Source organism: Heptranchias perlo, chromosome 2 (assembly GCF_035084215.1).
Source record: "Heptranchias perlo isolate sHepPer1 chromosome 2, sHepPer1.hap1, whole genome shotgun sequence".
Lineage (NCBI taxonomy): Eukaryota > Metazoa > Chordata > Chondrichthyes > Hexanchiformes > Hexanchidae > Heptranchias > Heptranchias perlo.
Genome location: NC_090326.1, coordinates 85145444 through 85163968, shown reverse-complemented (window position 1 = coordinate 85163968; position 18525 = coordinate 85145444). Strand labels below are relative to the sequence as shown.

Genomic DNA, 18525 nt, shown 5'->3' with positions numbered 1-18525 from the left:
CTGGAAACTCAGTGTCACATAATACTTTGTGGAACAGCAGAGGTGCACATGCAGCTTTGTAAAACTTCTTCTTTAAAAACTTATGTATATACCTATTCAATTCAGTATCAAGATACACTGATGTTTCATTTACTTTGTCCAATGTGATCTTCATCTATTTGTTCATGTTGAATAATATAGCTTCAGCTCCATTTAAAGCTTGGAATCGGCCATTTGGCCCACCATGTCTGTGCTGGTGATTTCCTGTAATCCCACTCTCTTCTCTCCATATGATAGGAACTGGAAAAGAGTCATCAGTGAAGATGACTCTTCCTAACTCATCCCTGATGACTCTTTTCCAATTCTTGTCATATGAGGCGAGAGAGTGGGATTACAGAAAAACACCAGCATCGACATGATGGGCCAAATGGCCTATTCCGTGCTGTAACATGCTATGATTCTATCATACCATGAAATTACTGTCATATCTACCTACTTGAGGATAACCATTTTTCATACAGTCTTACAGAAGGAGCTTCAATTAAAAAAAGTTGTAGTATCCCATGTAAAGAGCTAAGTATGCCATAATCTTTAATAATACATAGGCATTGACTATCAGTAAACTATTGATTCGAAACTGTCCTACCGTGCGACATTCGATGGAGCCAGTAGTAAGCAAAGTCAACTCCGAGGAATGCCAACCACCATGTCCAGGATGAATCCCACGGGAGTACAAACAGCCTAAAGTTCTCCCAGATGTAGATGTAACCAGTCAGCTCAATGCCTCGCCCCAGTAGTCTATACAAAAGAAAAAAAGGTTAAATTTAGTACGCTCAGTGTTACTCTTTTCCAAAAACAGACCTATATGTGACAAAGCTTAAGCCATGACTGTTTTACAAGCACATTTTAGTAAAATAGCCAGAGCTGTAAACATTAAAGACATTTTCAGTCACAAACTATATACCCAAGGCATTCACTTTTCCCCAAAACAGAAATATAGATAAAAGTAGCAAGCTGCAAAAGTCATCTGGCTGTCGGGAATAACCAAATGGCATTAATGTATTTTTCACTCTTCTTTCTAAATTTTTTCCCTGCCTTTCTTTTCTTTTGCTCCAATTTTTAGTCTCCTTTTCTATACTCCTTTTTCTCAATAGCCTACATAACTGCGGGATATGCGAAAGTTTACTTTTCTTCAATATGGAGAGGAAGAGAAAATATAGACAGCAATTTAGAGACTGTCCCAGCATGCAGTGCAAAAGTGAAAGCCTTGGGACAGCTCGGCCTCCATAATTATCTTATGCTTTCTCTTACTCTCCAGTGAAAGAAATGAAAAGTTCATTCCAGGAATTACTGGAACAGTGCATGCACACAGGAAATTGCAATCAGTTAGTGGGAGGACAGGAGTTCACAATCTCCTGTGCAAGACCCCTCACTGAATGCAGGAGAGTTTGTAGATATGAAAATTACTTCTATTTTAAAATATAGATGGCCTCCAAAAACTTCCAGTTGCTCTTGTCCACAATAACTAAATGAAAAAACTCATGGGTGCGTATGGTCTGAAACTCATTCTTCTGACTGGATAGAGTTTGCCATTCACAAATTCTGCTGCTCATTAGGACACTTTATGATTCATGGGTGTCTGCTGAAATTTGAATCATAATTATAACGGACCAGCATAAAACAAGAATTAAACAAACTGAGCTAATGTGATTAAAGAGAAAAAAATGGACAATGTTGACATATCTTGAGAAAAATGCAGTTCCTGTCAAGCAATCGTAGGGCTCAACCTTTTAATAAATACAAATTAAACAAGAATCTTTTTTTAAAAAAAAGTTGAGAATCAGTTTATTGCATCCAATGATAATTCTGTGCAATTTCTTGTTCAACAGAAGTTAAAATTCTGGCCTTCTCCAATAGCTGCATGAAATTCCATTACAGAAACAGAAGAGGTCTTCCAGGTCTGTGAAAATGATCAGTACCAGGTTCTAGATTCATTTTTCTGTTGGGCAACTTCATACATGCCTTATACAAGCTAAGTATTCAACTGCGATAGGGAGGGAGTTCCAAAAGCTGGAATGGCCATTTTATCTGACAACAGGTTGACTATTTCTTGTCCAGTCATGTAGCAATATTGCAAAGGGTTACATGGAAGTCTGCAAGCTAAAAGCACATGAACCTTTTGCTGGCTGAAGGGGGAGGTATGCAGGTGAGAAGAAACAAAAGCAAAAAAGAAAGTGGAATATGAGCTTCATTGAGCCATAGAATTCTCAAGAACTTTGAAGAAGCAAAACAATTTCATTTTTTGAATGCTGAAAGTCCTTCAAATTGGCAAGCATTAAACATGTACCTAACCACCAAATGGAATTAGACACATGTACCGAACCAGAAGAGAATTAGACACATGTACCAAGAAGGGAATTAGAGACATGCCTAACAGCGACATTTTAGGATTTATTGACCATTTTTCCACAGAAAGAATTTGAAAGAAGAGTTGTTATAAACAAATTGAGTTTTCAAAATGAAGTGTGTACACACAAGTTAAAAAAGGAACAAGACAATAGGTGGTTATAATGCTAATGAGCTAGCTTCTTAAGTGCAGTACCCATTTAGGCTTGGAGTCAAGATTCCCAACATAAAATTCCTTATTTTATCTATGCTTTGGTGTGGAGGTGCTGAGCTGAGCTCCTTCATTGATGCAGGTGATAGACATCCAATCTTTTGAAGTCTGCTGTTCCCTTGAAGTCGAGAGGTGAATATGCTTCGAATTTTAATTCGTAGCATGGCTTTGTTTTCAGCTTTACGCTGAACAAATGCTTCAACTTTGAGCCTTTTGGAAAATTAAACCCAAATGTTCACCCCCCTACTTATAACTTTTTCATGAATTCTTGAGAAATGCTGTAACAATCCATGGAGAACAGATACACTTCATTAACAAACTCTACCAGTTTCAGTACAAGAAGAGTTAATTCCTCATGACTCTATTAAGAGTCCAATCATTTTAAATTTCTCTAGTGCCGAGATAATCTTTCTACTAAAACATAAAAACCTACAGAATAAACATCAGCATACCGCTTCTGGCTGAACACGAGTATTCTTTCACTCATTGGAAAGAGCTGGGTCTTTCACTGTCTGGAGTTTAGAAGAATAAGAGGTGATCTCATTGAAACATAGAGGGCTTGACAGGGTGGATGCTGAGAGGCTGTTTCCCCTGGCTGAAGAGTCGAGAACTAGGGGGCATAGTCTCAAGATAAGGGGTCGGTCATTTAGGACCGAGATGAGGAAAAATGTCTTCACTCAGAGGGTTCTGGATCTTTGGAATTCTCTACCCCAGAGGGCTGTGGATGCTCAGTCGTTGAATATATTCAAGACTGAGATTGATAGATTTTTGGACACTAAGGGAATCAAGGGATAATGGGGATAGGGCGGGAAAGTGGAGTTGAGGTAGAAGATCAGCCATGATCTTAATGAATGGCGGAGCAGGCTCGAGAGGCCCTATGGTCTACTCTTGCTCCTATTTCCCCTACGACTGATGTCAGGCTAACTGGCCTATTGTTCCCTGTTTTCTCTCTCCCTCCTTTCTTGAATAGCAGGGTTACATTTGCTACCTCCCAATCCACGGGGACCGTTCTAGAATCTTGGGAATTCTGGAAGATCAAAACCAATGCATTCACTATCCCTGCAGCCAACTCTTTTAAAACCCTAGGATGTAGGCCATCAGGTCCAGGGGATTTGTCAGTTTTTAGTTCCATTAATCTCACCAGTACTTTTTCTTTACTGATATTAATTACTTTTAAGTTCCTCACTCATTAGACCCTTGGTTCCCCACTATTTGTGTTATGTTTTTTGTGTCTTCTACTGTGAAGACAAATACAAAATATTTGTTTAACATCTCTGCCATTTCCTTATTCCCCATTATAATTTCTCCTGTCTCTTCCTCTAAGGAACCCACGTTTACTTTTGTTAATCTCTTTCTTTTTACATACTTGTAGAAGCTCTTACAATCTGTTTTTATATTTCTTGCTAGTTTACTTTCATATTCAATTTTCTCTCTCTATCAATTTCTTGGTCATCCTTTGCTGATTTCCAAAACCCTCTCAATCCTCAGGCTTACTACTCCTTTTGGCAACATTATAAGCATCTTCTTTTAATCTAACACTATCCTTAACCTCTCTAATTAGCCCTGGTTGGATCACTTTTCCCGTGGAGTTTTTATTCCTCAAGGGAATGTATACTTGTTGAGAATTATGAATTATTTCTTTAAATGTTCACCATTGCTTATCTACCGTCATATTTTTAAATCTAATTTCCCAATCAACCTTAGCCAACTCGCCCCTCATACCCATGTAATTGGCTTTGTTTAAATTTAAGACCCTAGTTTCGGACTTAACTACATCACTCTCAAACTCAATATGAAATTCTATCATATTATGATCATTCTGCCCCAGAGGATCCTTATCTATAAGATTATTAATTAACCTTGTCTCATTGCACAATGCTAGATCTAAAATAGCCTGTTCCCTAGTTGGTTCCTCGACACATTGTTCTAGATAATAAAAGATGTGAGAAAGGATCTTAGCTCAGAAAATCAGGATGTAGAATCAGTATAGGTGGAGCTAAGAAATAACAAGGGGCAGAAAATACTGGTAGGAGTAGTTTATAGGCCCTCTAACAGTAGTTATAGTTTTGGACAGAGTATAAATCAGGAAATTAGAGGAGCATGTAACAAGGGTAATGCAATAATCATTGGGGACTTTAATCTTCATATAGACTGGGCAAACCAAATTGGCAAAAGTATTTTGGAGGATGAGTTCATGGAATGCATTTGAGACAGTTTTCTAGAATTATCTTTTCTGAAAGTCCAGTACCATGGAATATTTAGTTCACAACCTTGGTCACCTTGCAATCACGTCTCAGTAATGGCTATTAGATCAAACCCATTTATCTCTATTTGTGCCATTTATTCATCTATCTTATTACGAATGCTTCGTGCATTCAGATATAGCACCTTTAATTTTAACTTTTTACTATTTTTCCCTGATGTGACCTTAGTCACTAATGCCCTATTACCTTTGTTAAACTCTCTGTCCCTTCCAGTCTGCTTATTTTTACCCAAATAGCTACTCTGCTCTACAGCCTTGACTTTTCTCTTTAGACTTATAAATTTACCCTTACCTGAAAACCCTTCCTTCCCCATCCACACCCCGTTAATTTAAAGCCCTATTCACCACCCTAGTTATTCGATTCGACATTGGTCCCAGCCCGGTTTAAGTGAAGCTTGTCCCAAAAGAACAGCTCCCTCTTTCCCCAGTTCTGGTGCCAGTGCCTCATGAATTGAAAGGCCTGCTTCCCACACCACACTTTCAGCCACACATTTAACCATCTAATCTGTTTGTCCCTATGCCAATTTGAACGTGGTTCAGGTAGTAATCCGGAGATTATTACCTTTGAGGTTCTGCTTTTTAATTTGGACCCTAGCTCCTCAAACTATCAGCACAACCTCATTCCTTGTTCTACCTATGTCGCTAGTTCCTACGTGGACCACGACAATTGGATCTCTTCCCCACCCCCCCCACCACCGCTTCAAATTCTTCTCCAGTCGCGTGATGTCCTTAACCCTGACACCAGGCAAGCAACACAGCCTTCGGGACTCCCTGTCACAGCTGCTAAGAACAGTATCTATGCCCCTGACAATACTATCCCCCAACACTACCACATTCCGTTTCGCATCCCCCATTGGGAATTATTCCTATATCTATATGCAATGTTATTAAACTATTAACCTATCATAGTTATATAATGCTGACATCATGCACTACTTCAGCAAATGCTACTCAAAAAAAGCAATTTTACCAAAGCCGGTTACTTTAGGCTGTTCACTGAAATCCTTGTAACCCTGTCTCTCAGCTAGTCTGCTACAGGTCTTTAAAAAAATGAGTGCAGTAACTCCCCCAATGAGTCAGTTGATAAAAGCAGTGTTGAACTCATACAGACCAGAAAGTCCTAGATTCAACCCCTGGTCCATGCAAAGTTAGGGGGTAATCACCCAAGATGATAACAGGGTTGCTATAAATGGCCTCAGGAGGAGGGAATAAATTAAATTAATTCAGCAATTTTCATTTCTCGATCATGCACGCACATGATTGTATAGCCTGCCGACATGGAGCATCTAGTATCACACTTGAAGAAGTTGCACTTAAGTGAGGTACCTCAGAGCACTCAGGGCCCATAGATCACACAAGATAATTACAGATTCAGCCCAAATTAATTCATCCATCCAGATAGTCTGAGGAATCCAACTGTTTAAGTAACTCCAGGGCTTTTGCCTCCATCACTCTATCCAAAAGTCTGTTCCATGTATTGACTACTCAATGTGAAAAAGAACTATCTAAAATCAACCCTAAATTTGCCTTTTGCTACTTTAAACGTGTATCCCTTTGACCTACTCTCAATTTAGTTTGAAGTAATTTCTGGATTTACCTTTTCTTAGAGTTAAGAAACAATACAGGTGCCATTGCACTACTGGGTGTATTCTATAGACCACCAACTAGTGGAAAGGATATAGAGGAGCAAATTTGCAGGGAAATTACAGGGAGGTGCAAAGACATAGAGTAGTGATAATGGGGGCTTCAACTCACCTAACATAGACTGGGATAGTAATAGTGTAAAGGGCGAAGAGGGGGAGAAATTTCTGAAGTGTGTTCAGGAGAACTTTCTTGATCAGTATGTTTCCGGCCCAACGAGGAAGGAGGCATTGCTGGATTTGGGGCATGAGGTGGGTCAAGTGGAGCAAGTGTCAGTGGGGGAAACATTTAGGGAACAGTGATCACAGTATCTTAAGGTTTAGATTATGGAAAAGGGCAAGGAGCAATCAAGAGTAAAAGTATTTAATTCGAGAAGGGCCAATTTCTGTGGGTTGAGAATGGATCTGGCCCAGGTAAATTGGAATCAAAGATTGGCAGACAAAACTGGAATCGAACAATGGGCAGCCTTTAAAGAGGAGATGGTTCGGCTAAGTCACAAGGGGGAAAGGTACGGCAACCAAAGCCAAAGCTCCCTGGATGACGAAAGAGATAGAGAGTAAGATGAAGCAGAAAACAGGGGCGTATGACAGATGTCAGGTTGATAACACAAGTGAGAAGCAGGCTGAATATAGAAAGTAAAAAAAGTGAAAAAGGAAATAAAAAGGGCAAAGAGAGTATGAGAATAGACTGGCGGCTAACATAAAATGGAATCCAAAAGTCTTCCAAAGGCATATAAATAGTAAACAGGTGGTAAAAGGAGGGGTGGGGCTGATTAGGGACCAAAAAGGCAATCTATGCATGGAGGTAGAGGGCATGGCTGAGATACCAAATGAGTACTTTGCATCTGTCTTTACCAAGGAAGAAGATGCTGCCAAAGTCACAGTAAGAGGAGGTAGTTGAGATACTGGATGAGGTCAAAATTGATAAAGAGGAGGTACTAGAAAGGCTGGCTATGCTTAAAGTAGTTAAGTAACCCAGTCCGGATGGGATGCATCCTAGATTGCTGAGGGAAGTAAGGGTGGAAATTGCAGAGTTGCTGGCCATAATCTTCCAATCCTCCTTTGATACGGGGGTGGTGCCAGAGGACTGGAGAATTGCAAATATTACACCCTTGTTCAAAAAAGGATGTAAAAATAAACTCGGCAACTACAGGCCAGTCAGTTTAACCTCGGTGGTGGGGAAACTTTTAGAAACGATAATCCAGGACAAAATTAATAGTCACTTGGACAAGTGTGGATTAATAAAGGAAAGCTAGCATAAATCTGTTAAAGGCAACTCCTGTTTAACTAACTTGATTGAGTTTTTTGATGAGGTAACAGAGAGGGTTGATGAGGGCAATGTGGTTGATGTTGTGAATATGGACTTTCAAAAGGCATTTGATAAAGTGCCATATAATATGCTTGTCATCAAAATTGAGGCCCATGGAATAAAAGGGGCAGAGACAGCATGAATACGAAATTGGCTAAGTGACAAGAAACAGAGACTGGTGGTGAACAGTTGTTTCTCGGACTGGAGGAAGGTATACAGTGGTGTGCTCCAGGGGTCGGTACTGGGACCGCTGCTTTTTTGATATATATTAATGACTTGGACTTGGACTTGGATGAACAGGGCACAATTTCAAAATTCGATGATGACACAAAACTTGGAAGTGCAGTGAACTCCTGTCCTGAGGAGGACAGTAATAGACTTCACAGGGACATTGACAGGCTGGTGGAATGGACGGACACATGGCAGATGAAATTTAATGCAGAGAAGTGCAAAGTGATACATTTTGGCAGGAAGAACGAGGAGAGGCAATATAAACTAAATGGTACAATCCTAAAAGGGGTGCAGGAACAGAAAGACCCAGGGGTATATGTGCACAAATCTTTGAATGTGGCAGGACAGGTTGGGAAAGCATGCAGGATCCTTGGCTTTATAAATAGAGGCATAGAGTACAAAAGCAAGGAAGTTATGTTGAACCTTTATAAAACACTGTAGTCTTGTGTCCAATTCTGGGCACCACACTTTAGGAAGGATGTGAAGGCCTAAGAGAGGGTGCAGAAAAGATTTGCTACAATAATTCCAGGGATGAGGGATTTCAGTTACTTGGATAGACTGGAGAAGCTTGGGTTGTTCTCCTTAGAGCAGAGAAGGCTGAGAGGAGATTTGATAGAAGTGTTCAAAATCATGAAGGGTTTAGATAAAGAGAAATTGTGGGTGGTGGAAGCAGATTCAATCATGGCTTTCGAAAAAGAATTGGATAAATGTTTGAAGAGAAAAAATTTTCAAGGCTACGGGAAAAGAGTGGGGCAATGGGATTACTCTTACAAAGAGCCAGCACGGACTCAACAGGCCGAATGGCCTCCTTCAGTGCTATAACCATTCTACAATTCTATACAATTTATCAACTTATATATACCTTGATAAGATCACTTCTTGGATGCCTTCATTCAAGGCTGAAAAGCTCAAGTTTTTGCATTCATTCCTCAATACTCAGACCCGACACTAGGAATTAGCCACGTTGATCTTACTGTCTGCAATGCTTGAATTTCTCCCATGTCTCTGTGACCAGACCTACAGACACTGTACAGTTTGACCTCATCTGACCTGCAGTCTATTACTCCGGCTACAGAATTCAGCACTCTTTTCTCTGTTGATTGCTGCTCTGAAGTGGCTGGACATATTAAGCATGAAGTCCAAGACTGCATTCACGCAGCATCTTTACCGTTGCTGCAAAGATGTTCCCATTTTGCAGCAATGCAAAAGGTGACGTTTAAACAGAGGCAATCACCAGACCCGACTGAACCACAATACCTGGTGCTTTCAGAATGCAGCATAAATGGGATAATCTGCAGTTCAGGTCCCAAAGGGCATAAATCATTCCACAATTGGTTGTCTCTCCTGGGGATAATGTTAAAATTATTTTTAAAGGTAGAAAGATTAACTAAGCTGATTTGTTTGCATACATTGTGACATCATGACATCATATAAGCACCAATGGCATTGGAATGAGCTCAGATCAAATCTTGGGAGGTGCCTGAGTGAACAGGGCCTCCAAACCTGAAGCCAATTCGGTGGTTTGGGGTGGTGGGGGGGGGAGAGAGGGACACAAGGGGGGATTTCACTTAAGTTCCATCAATGGAATGTGAATGCAGTGATGGACTCCTAGATCTCTCAACGTCATCCTTAACACCAATCATGGTGTGCATGTGTGGAACAATACCCCAGGCAGGAGTCAGTGCATTCAGGAACAGAAGAGGGGAGAAAATGGTGGTGGTGGGGGTTGGAATTGGTGCCAAGTTCCGTACAAAGCACCAACTTGTGTTCATAGACGAAGTGGGAATTTTCAGCAGCATTTTTTTTTTAAACAGTTTAAACATTCAGATGTTTTGTTCTTGTCTTTCTCTATTTTATCAATACTATTTTGGTCAGTGATCCTCTAAACTTTTCTATCTCATGCCTCCTGAGCTCCAAATGCATCATTATACATGTTCTTCCTTCTCCCCATTTCAGCACTCTGTTGAAATCCTACTCTAATTTATATTCCCCGGGATCTCAAAACTGCCTTCCTTAATCTTTCTTCCCGTCTATGATTTTCAGCTTTTAGAACCAAAGCTTAATGTCACATAATCACTTCTTCCTGATTTATTCTGTCTTTTATTTTGCTCTTCTCAACTTTGATGTAGGATTGTCAGCCCTCCGGGGTTGTCCTGGAGTCTCCAGGAATTAAAAATTAATCTTCAGCACAGTGCTACAAGCAACCTGGGAGAAAAAAATCATAGCAGCATTAAAAAAGTTAGCTTGTTTTTTTCTAATTTATTTGTTATAAAAATATTGGAGATGGAGAAAAAGGCTATTTGACTGACAGTCAAGGATCATTCAATTGGGTAATGAAGAGTGTGTTCGCTTTCCAATTGGCGTGCAAAGGCAAAGCACCACGAGGATAGATATGGCGGGCGACCAATGACAGAGGTGTGGGGGTTGGAGGCAGGAGCTTATGTGGTGAAATCTCCAGGATAACGTCCAACCAGAATTGGCAATCCTACTTTGTTGGTGTCTTGCACCATGGGTCTTGGCCCTTAACTTTATTTCGCAATTAAACACATAAGCAATTGTACATACGAAGCACAACTTCCATCCTAGGGGTTACCGACTGAACGGATGGCTATCGGGTCTCCTCAAAAAGGAAGTTAACATTTATTTGTATTTGATTTGTTAAACCCCTGATTTTTTTAAACTTTCTTGGGATGATGAGGTTTTGCCAGGCCTTCAGTTTTAAATATTCATCTAACTGAGAAGCACACATGTGAAACTGATGCACAGACATCACTTGGTCTTACCTGTACATTCATTTTAAGATGTCTGCTCTCTTTTTTTAAAAAAAGAGGGGCCAAGCTTAGAAACACAGGAGCACAAGGCTGGAAATGACTCTGCAGTCCATCTGGTGGGTCCCAAAAGGTCTTATGCATAATTACCTTAGTAGTGTGCACATGACCCCTGCCCTCTTCTATTTTTATTAACATATCCCATCCCTGACAAGGACTACCTTCTTGAGTCCTATGCCCCAAGGGAGGTGAGTGGATTACTATTGTGCTTACCCTCCATTTTTTTCATTTGCAACAGGTGGCTTAGAAAATGAGTTAAACTCTAAGCTTAAGACATACAGTTTTTCATAAAGGTTGAGGGCTAGGAGTATAGTGGGGCCAGAACACTTAAGAACACATAGCCAGTGCTTTATCAACAGCATGAACTGCATTTTTACGTTTCCCTTGGACTTTCACTTGGTTTTATTAAGGTTGTTAAAATTTTAATATGCATAATTAAAATTAACAACGACTGCTTCAAACAGGCCTCTTCATGCTTTGCAAGACCACAAACTAAATCCACGGTTCTGTAGTTAGACATGCTTGGTAACACTGATGCACATCACATGCTATTCAAGCAGGATAGATAAAATGGCACCTAGAAAAAAACAAAAGTTTGTTTAATTTGGAGTTAAGAGACAAGCAGCTGATGACAGTGGTGAAGCTGCAGAATGTACTAACAATTGGCCAGATGTATGAATTGATACTTGGAAAATGAAGAGAGATCCTTGCCATAACAAAAAAAAAGTGCCAATATTAAGAGAATGCTTTCATAACATACAACTGGAAACCAAACATGCTCAATTGCAATCTTAGCAAAAGAAAATAATCCAAATACAACAGCTCACTAGTACATAAGAATCTGCAGGAAAGCAAAAAAGAAATTGTGGAAAAAGTTGTTGACCGAATGCAGGCATCTGAACTGGATTTCATCACAAGGATTCGCCATAATGCTTACCACCTGGTCAGGAATTATAAACATTTAGGCCATCAGGACTAGTTAAACTGCAGGGAATTCATGAACTAACTCTTGGAATTTGACTACATTAGTGTTCTAGTGCAACAGAAATCAATGACCACATTGCTATTGCAAAAACAATAGGGCAGTAATAGTAAGGGTTTTCAACTACCCTAATATTAACTGGGATAAAATCAAGGTATAGAGGACACAGAATTCTTAAAATGCATTCAGGAGAATTTGTTTTAGCCAGTACGTAGCAAGCCCAACAAGAGGTGGGGGGGGGCGCAGTTCTGGACTTAGGTTTTAGGGAATGAAGCTGGGCGGGAAGGGATATCAGTGGGAGAGCATTTTGGTGGCAGTGATCATATTTCAGTATTTAGCATAGTTGTGGTAAAGGACAAAGATAGACCAGGAGTAAAAGTTCTCAATTGGGGAAAGGCCAATTTTACTACACAGATGTTATTTAGCAAAAGTGGACTGGAAATAGCTATTTGAAGGTAAATCAGTGTCAGAGCAGTGGAAAGCATTCAAGAAGGAGAAAGAGAAGGTTCAGAGCAAATATGTTCCCACAAAGAAAAAGGGTGGGACTCCCAAATCTAGAGCCTCCTGGATGTCAAGGAACATACAAAGTAAGATAAGGCAAAAAAGGGAAGCTTATGTCCAACACCTAGAGCTCAATACTGCAGAAAGCCTAGAGGAGTATAGAACGTGTAGGGATGAAATTAAAAAGGAAATCAGGAAAGCAAAGAGAAGGCATGAAAAAATATTAGCAAGTAAAATCAAGGAAAACCCAAAGATGTTTTATAAATATATAAAGAGCAAGAGGATAACCAAGGAAACAGTAGGGCCTATTAGAGACCAAAAAGGTAACCTGTGCGTGGAGGGGGAAGACATAGGTATGGTTCTTAATGAATACTTTGCGTCTGTCTTCACAAAAAAGGGGGAACAATGCAGACATTGTAGTTAAGGAGGAGGAATGTGAAGTACTGGATGGGATAAACATAGTGAGAGAGGAAGTATTAAGGGGTTTAGTACCTTTGAAAGTAATAAATCGCCAGGCCTGGATTAAATGTATCCCAGGCGGTTAAGAGAAGCAAGGGAGGAAATAGCAGAGGCTCTGACCATCATTTTCAAATTCTCTCTGGCTACAGGCGTGATGCCGGAGGACTGCAGGTCTGCTAACATTGTACCGTTGTTTAAAAAGGGAGAAAGAGATAGATCGAGTAATTACAGGCCAGTCAGCCTAACCTTGGTGGTGGGTAAATTATTGGAAAAAAATCTAAGGGACAGTATTAGTCGTCATTTAGAAAGGCACGGATTAATCAAGGACAGTCAGCATGGACTTGTTAAGAGAAGGTCGGTCTGACTAACCTGAATTAATTTTTTGAGGAGGTAACAAGGAATGGTCCATGAGGGTACCGCGTTTGATGTAATCTACATGGATTTTAGCAAGGCTTTTGACAAGGTCCCACATGGCAGACTGGTCAGAAAAGTAAAAGCCTGTAGGATCCAAGGGAAAGTGGCAAGTTGGATCCAGAATTGGCTCATTGGCAGGAAGCAAAGGGTAATGGTCGACACGTGATTATATGACCGGTAGCCTGTTTCCAGTGGGGTTCCTCAGGGTTCAGTACGAGGTCCCTTGCTTTTTGTGGTATATATCAATGATTTAGGCTTAAATGTAGGGGGCATGATTAAGAAGTTTGCAGATGATACGAAAGTTGGTCGTGTGGTTGATAGTGAAAAAGAAAGCTGTAGGCTGCAGGCAGATATCAATGTCAGGTGGGCAGAAAAGGCAAATGGAATTCAATCTGGAGAAGTATGAGGTAATGCAGTTGGAGATGGGAAACAAGGCATGGGAATACACAATAAATGGTACGATACTGAGAAGTGTAGAGAACAGAGGGACCTTGGAGTGCACGTCCACAGATCCCTGAAGGTAGCAGGACAGGTAGATAAGGTGGTTAAGAAGGCATATGGGATACTTTCCTTTATTAGCCGAGGCACAGAATATAAGAGCAGGGAGGTTATGCTAGAACTGTATAAAATACTAGTTAGGCCACAGCTTGAGTACAGCCTACAGTTCTGGTCACCACATTATAGGAGAGATGTGATTGCACTGGAGAGGGTACAGAGGAGATTTACGAGGATGTTGCCAAGACTGGAGAATTTTAGCTATGAGGGAAGATTGGATAGGATGGGGTTGTTTTCTTTGAAACAGAGAAGACTGAGGGGAGATGTAATTGAGGTGTATAAAATTATGAGGGGCTTAGATAGAGTGGATAGGAAGGACCTATTTCCCTTAGCAGAGAGGCATAGAGTTAAAGTCGTTGGTAGAAGGATTAGAGGGGAGTTGAGGAGAATTTTTTTCACCCAGAGGGTGGTGGGGGTCTGGAACTCTCTGCCTGAAAGGGTGGTAGAGGCAGAAACCCTCATCACATTTAAAAAGTACTTGGATATGCACTTGAAGTACCGCAACCTACAAGGCTATGGACCAAGAGCTGGAAAGTGGGATTAGGCTGGATGGCTCTTTTTCGGCCGGCACAGACATGATGGGCCGAATGGCCTCTTTGTATGCTGTAAATTTCTATGATTCCATACATCACCGAAGAGATGCAAAAGAAAAGCTGCAACCAGATTAAAGCAGATCAAGATATATCAATTTTAATTGATAAATCTACAACCTCAGCAACAAAATTGCCCTATTGGCATAAGATAAAAGTGATACTGATAACAGGAATGGCCCTCATTACATGTTCTTGACATATTCCAAATCAGAAATTACAAACTATTGCAGAGGGCTAGCTTGAGTGTGGATCGTCATGGATTCAATAACACATATTTGTAGTAAAATTTAGTTGCATTTGACAGTGCTGGTATTATAGCAATTTTTGGGCAGTGGTCAGTGTCTTCAAGATAAATGTCCAAATATATAATGTGACATTGTCTCAATGAGAGAATCATCAGCTGGATTTGCTAGTCATAAAATAAATGCTTTCAATCATCTTCAGGGATTTATGAGTAAACTATACAGTCTGTTCAACTGTTTTCCATTCAGGTATAAAGAATTCCAAAAATGATCTGCAGATCTGCATTTACAACAAAACTGGATATGCATTAGGAACCAGGTGAGGTGCACGTTCATACAGGGCAATATGTGTGTACAAAATAACTTTGAGATATTTCATATTCATTTCCTTGTAGCTTCAGAAGACAATAGACAAAGGGGAGACTGACATATATAATGAAAATATTAACAAGACTGAACTCTCGATAGGTTTCAGAATGGAATGTGAGGTCCCCTTGACAAGCCTTAAAGCAATGTTGCCCGAGTGAACATTGGTCAGGTCGTCATGTCGACGCGCAACAAGGCTCACAACAAAGGGCACATGATCAACCCTTCACAGGGCAAAGCTCAAGTTCCCCAGTCACCTTTAGATCTACTTTTGCAAGAAATGGGGATTCACCACATTCAGCCCGAGGGCTTGGATAGCATGGTGGCTGCAAAGCATCGTGTTCCCAGTAGTTGTGGTGTTCAGAACATCCCAAACAGAGGTCCCCTTAATGTTCAGCATGTCCTGCATGTCATGTAAATGTGACTTCCTTAAAAACCTTTTAAAATAATAAAGAGGATTTAAAACACATTTCATTTCCTTTATGAATTGTTTCTGTTTTAAGAGATATTGACGAAGTGAGTTAGAATACTCACAGATCAAGGCAATCTATTGAGATGTAAAATGAGAATCAAAAAAAAAATCTATGAAAGTAAAACCAGGCACAAAGACACTGGAAGTGAAAGGTCCAATCCATGAAAGTCAGCTCAAATTTCTCTCTTTAGTCCAAGGGGTGTCAAACTCAATTTACATTGTGGGCCTGATCCAACATCCTGGCATTTGGTGTCGGCCACTTTCAGCAGAAGTTATTTTGACACAGTGGGGTAGAAATGGGGATGAGTTTTGCCCGTTTTTGGGGGTAAAACAGGTTCAGTGTGTACCAATTTTTGGACAGACGTCTTGCACCTAATCTGAGCCAGCAGCATGGCCGCCACCATTTTGGTCCTCACTGTTTTTAGGTATCCCTGCCGGCCTCCTGAAATCAGCACTGGATCAATTTAAATATGCCAAGAGGGGTCTTGTTTTAGGACCCTTATGCAAAATGGATGAAAAATTAAGTGGAGCGTGCGCCGTGCAAGCTCAGACTAGTTTTTCCAGTTCTACAGCGGTCTAAACAGCAGTCCTTAAAGAGACCACAAGAGGCAACTGAAGAAATGGTAGGGGAAGTTTTTTTTTTAAAACTTCCTCTTCTGTGGAGCGTGGAGGAGCAGGAATGCTCCTCCAGTTTTGGAGCTAGCGTCACTACCTGAGAACAATGAGAATCCTCAGTATCTGTCCCCTTGTTCCCAATTTGCCCAGCAATGGAAACAATCTTTCACTATCCACCAGTACGATCCACAGTGTCGCTGCTGCTCCTGGCACTGCAGGTGATGCTAAGCCCAATGCCCACCTCACCCCTTTCCTCTGCTCCCCCTCCCCAATCCCACCCGACTCCCAGTCCCTAGTCACCCTCTCTTCTCCCGCCCAAGCTCCAATCACCCAACCCCCATTCCATCGTCTGCCTCTCTCCCCCAAACCCACATCCCTGACTCGCATTTCCCTAGACTCTCCCTCTCTCCGCCAAGTCCCCATTTCTCAGACTCTGAGCCCCCGAGCCAACTCCCGACTCCTAAATGCCTGTCTGCCTTTCTCTCCCAAGCCCTCCAACCCCAGTCCCATCACCCACTCCCTCTCTTCCCCCTGCCCCGAGCCCCAATCTCCCGAACCCCCCTCCCAAGGCCCCAATCTATGTCTCCTGACCCCCCTTCACTGAGTCCTAATCCAAGTCTCCCTCCCCCATTCCCGAGTCCCAATCGCAGTATCCCCAGCCCCACATCTCTCCATGTTCCTTCTCACTCTCCCCTTCATCTTCCAGTCACTCTTAAGTGAGTGCCGGCTCTCTGTACATGGAGGGGAGGGGGCGATTTCACGGAGTTTAAAAGCTACAGTTCTCCCAGGCGGAGAGAAGCAGCACCCGGGAGATTAGTGTTCCATTTTGGGACACATGGCAACACTAAGCGCAGAACACGGGCCGGATTAAACTTTATTGTGTGCCATATCCGGCCCATGGGTTGTATGTTTGGCACCCCTGCTTTAGTTTCTAATGGAAATCATGGAAGCTTCAACCACCATCATTTGCTTTCAGGGTGATGAACCATTAGAACTCAATTATTTGCCACTATTGCTGCACATGACAAGCAAACCATAGAGGACAGTAAACACTGAAGTATAATTCTCTTAATCCAGATGTAGTACTGTATAGTTATCTTGGCAATACTAGCCAGCAGATATGTCTACTGATTACAACGGGGAACAAGTGAACCTGTGTAAAAAGTGTCTACCTTGGCTCAGTGGTAGCACTCTCGCCTCTGAGTCAGAAGGTTGTGGGTGCAAGCCTCACTCCTGAGACTTCAGTTAAGAACTGAGGGAGTGCTGCACTGTTCGAGATGCCATCTTGCATACCAACGCCCTATCTGCTCTTTCAGATGTACGTAAAAGATCCCATGATACTGTTCGAAGTGTCTTGACCAACATTTATCCCTCACCCAGCACAACTAAAACAGATTAACTGGTTATTTATTTCATCACTGATTGTAGGACCTTGTGTCTGCAAATTGGTTGCTACGTTTCCCTACATCACAACAGTGCTCACACTTCAAAAGTACTTCATTGGCTGTGAAGTGCTTTGAGACATTCTGAGGATGTGAAAGGCCCTATATAAATGCAAGTTCTTTCTTACTTTAAACGTTTGAACTTATTCTACAAATGATAAGAAAATGCCTATTGTGACTTCAAAGATGGTGCTGGACATAAATGCCCCAACAAATGTGCATCATTATTTAACTGTGCAAAGTTGACACCTTGTTCCACAGCTGAGTGTGAGAATGGCTTAAACCACATGAACCCAGTTATCAACCTACACACGCAGTGCTGCTAATCAGACATGACTTCCCTGATGTTTATCAAACTTCACAGGCCTCCAGTTCCGCACATGGAATCAGATCCATGTGTGAAGACATGGCTTCGATCTCATAAGTCTGTGAATGACACGAGAACTCAGTAGGTATATCCACAAGCAGTTACAACAGGCCCCACGTTGAAGGTCCTTTAAATTCCACCTTGTGACTGTGGCTTTTATAACTTGAAAATAGAATTTGCTTTGCAGATAATGTTTTCTCATAATTTCGTGCAGCATCATGTGCACAACTGTATAGTTCATTTTGTTATAATATTTAATTAAAATTAATAATTTATACAAGGTTCAAAAAACCAAGCTGATTTTTGAAATTGTTTCATTTTACAATTTACAGCCGAATGATTCATGGGTGGAATTTTACAAATGTCAAAGCTTTCTTGAACTTCTAATTTTGCCTATACTGATGCTAAGGTCTTAAGTGTTCATGTGTGCTCCTTTTCTCAGACAGCTAATAGCTTAATGGCCTACCCAGATATTAGAAAATGCCATAGAGGTATTAAATGCTGAACCTAATGTAACAGTCATCGCTGTATTCATTAAAAGTGGTCTCCATTGGAGTATGCACTGGAAAGAATACAACCAGCCACTGTGTCCTCCACCTCTTTCCAAATCAGTGAAAAACAATAAACTAATAGATGATACAGCTCAAGCT

At 41.1% G+C, this 18525-nt stretch overlaps 1 protein-coding gene across 1 annotated transcript in view; it reads right to left on the bottom strand.

Annotated features, from left to right (window-relative positions):
• agmo (alkylglycerol monooxygenase) overlaps positions 1–18525 on the bottom strand; it is a 324939-nt gene that overhangs the window by 239657 nt on the left and 66757 nt on the right. The window contains exon 3 of the mRNA XM_068003878.1: positions 626–777. Coding sequence (XP_067859979.1) covers positions 626–777 — 152 coding nt within the window. The remainder of the gene's footprint in view (positions 1–625; positions 778–18525) is intronic.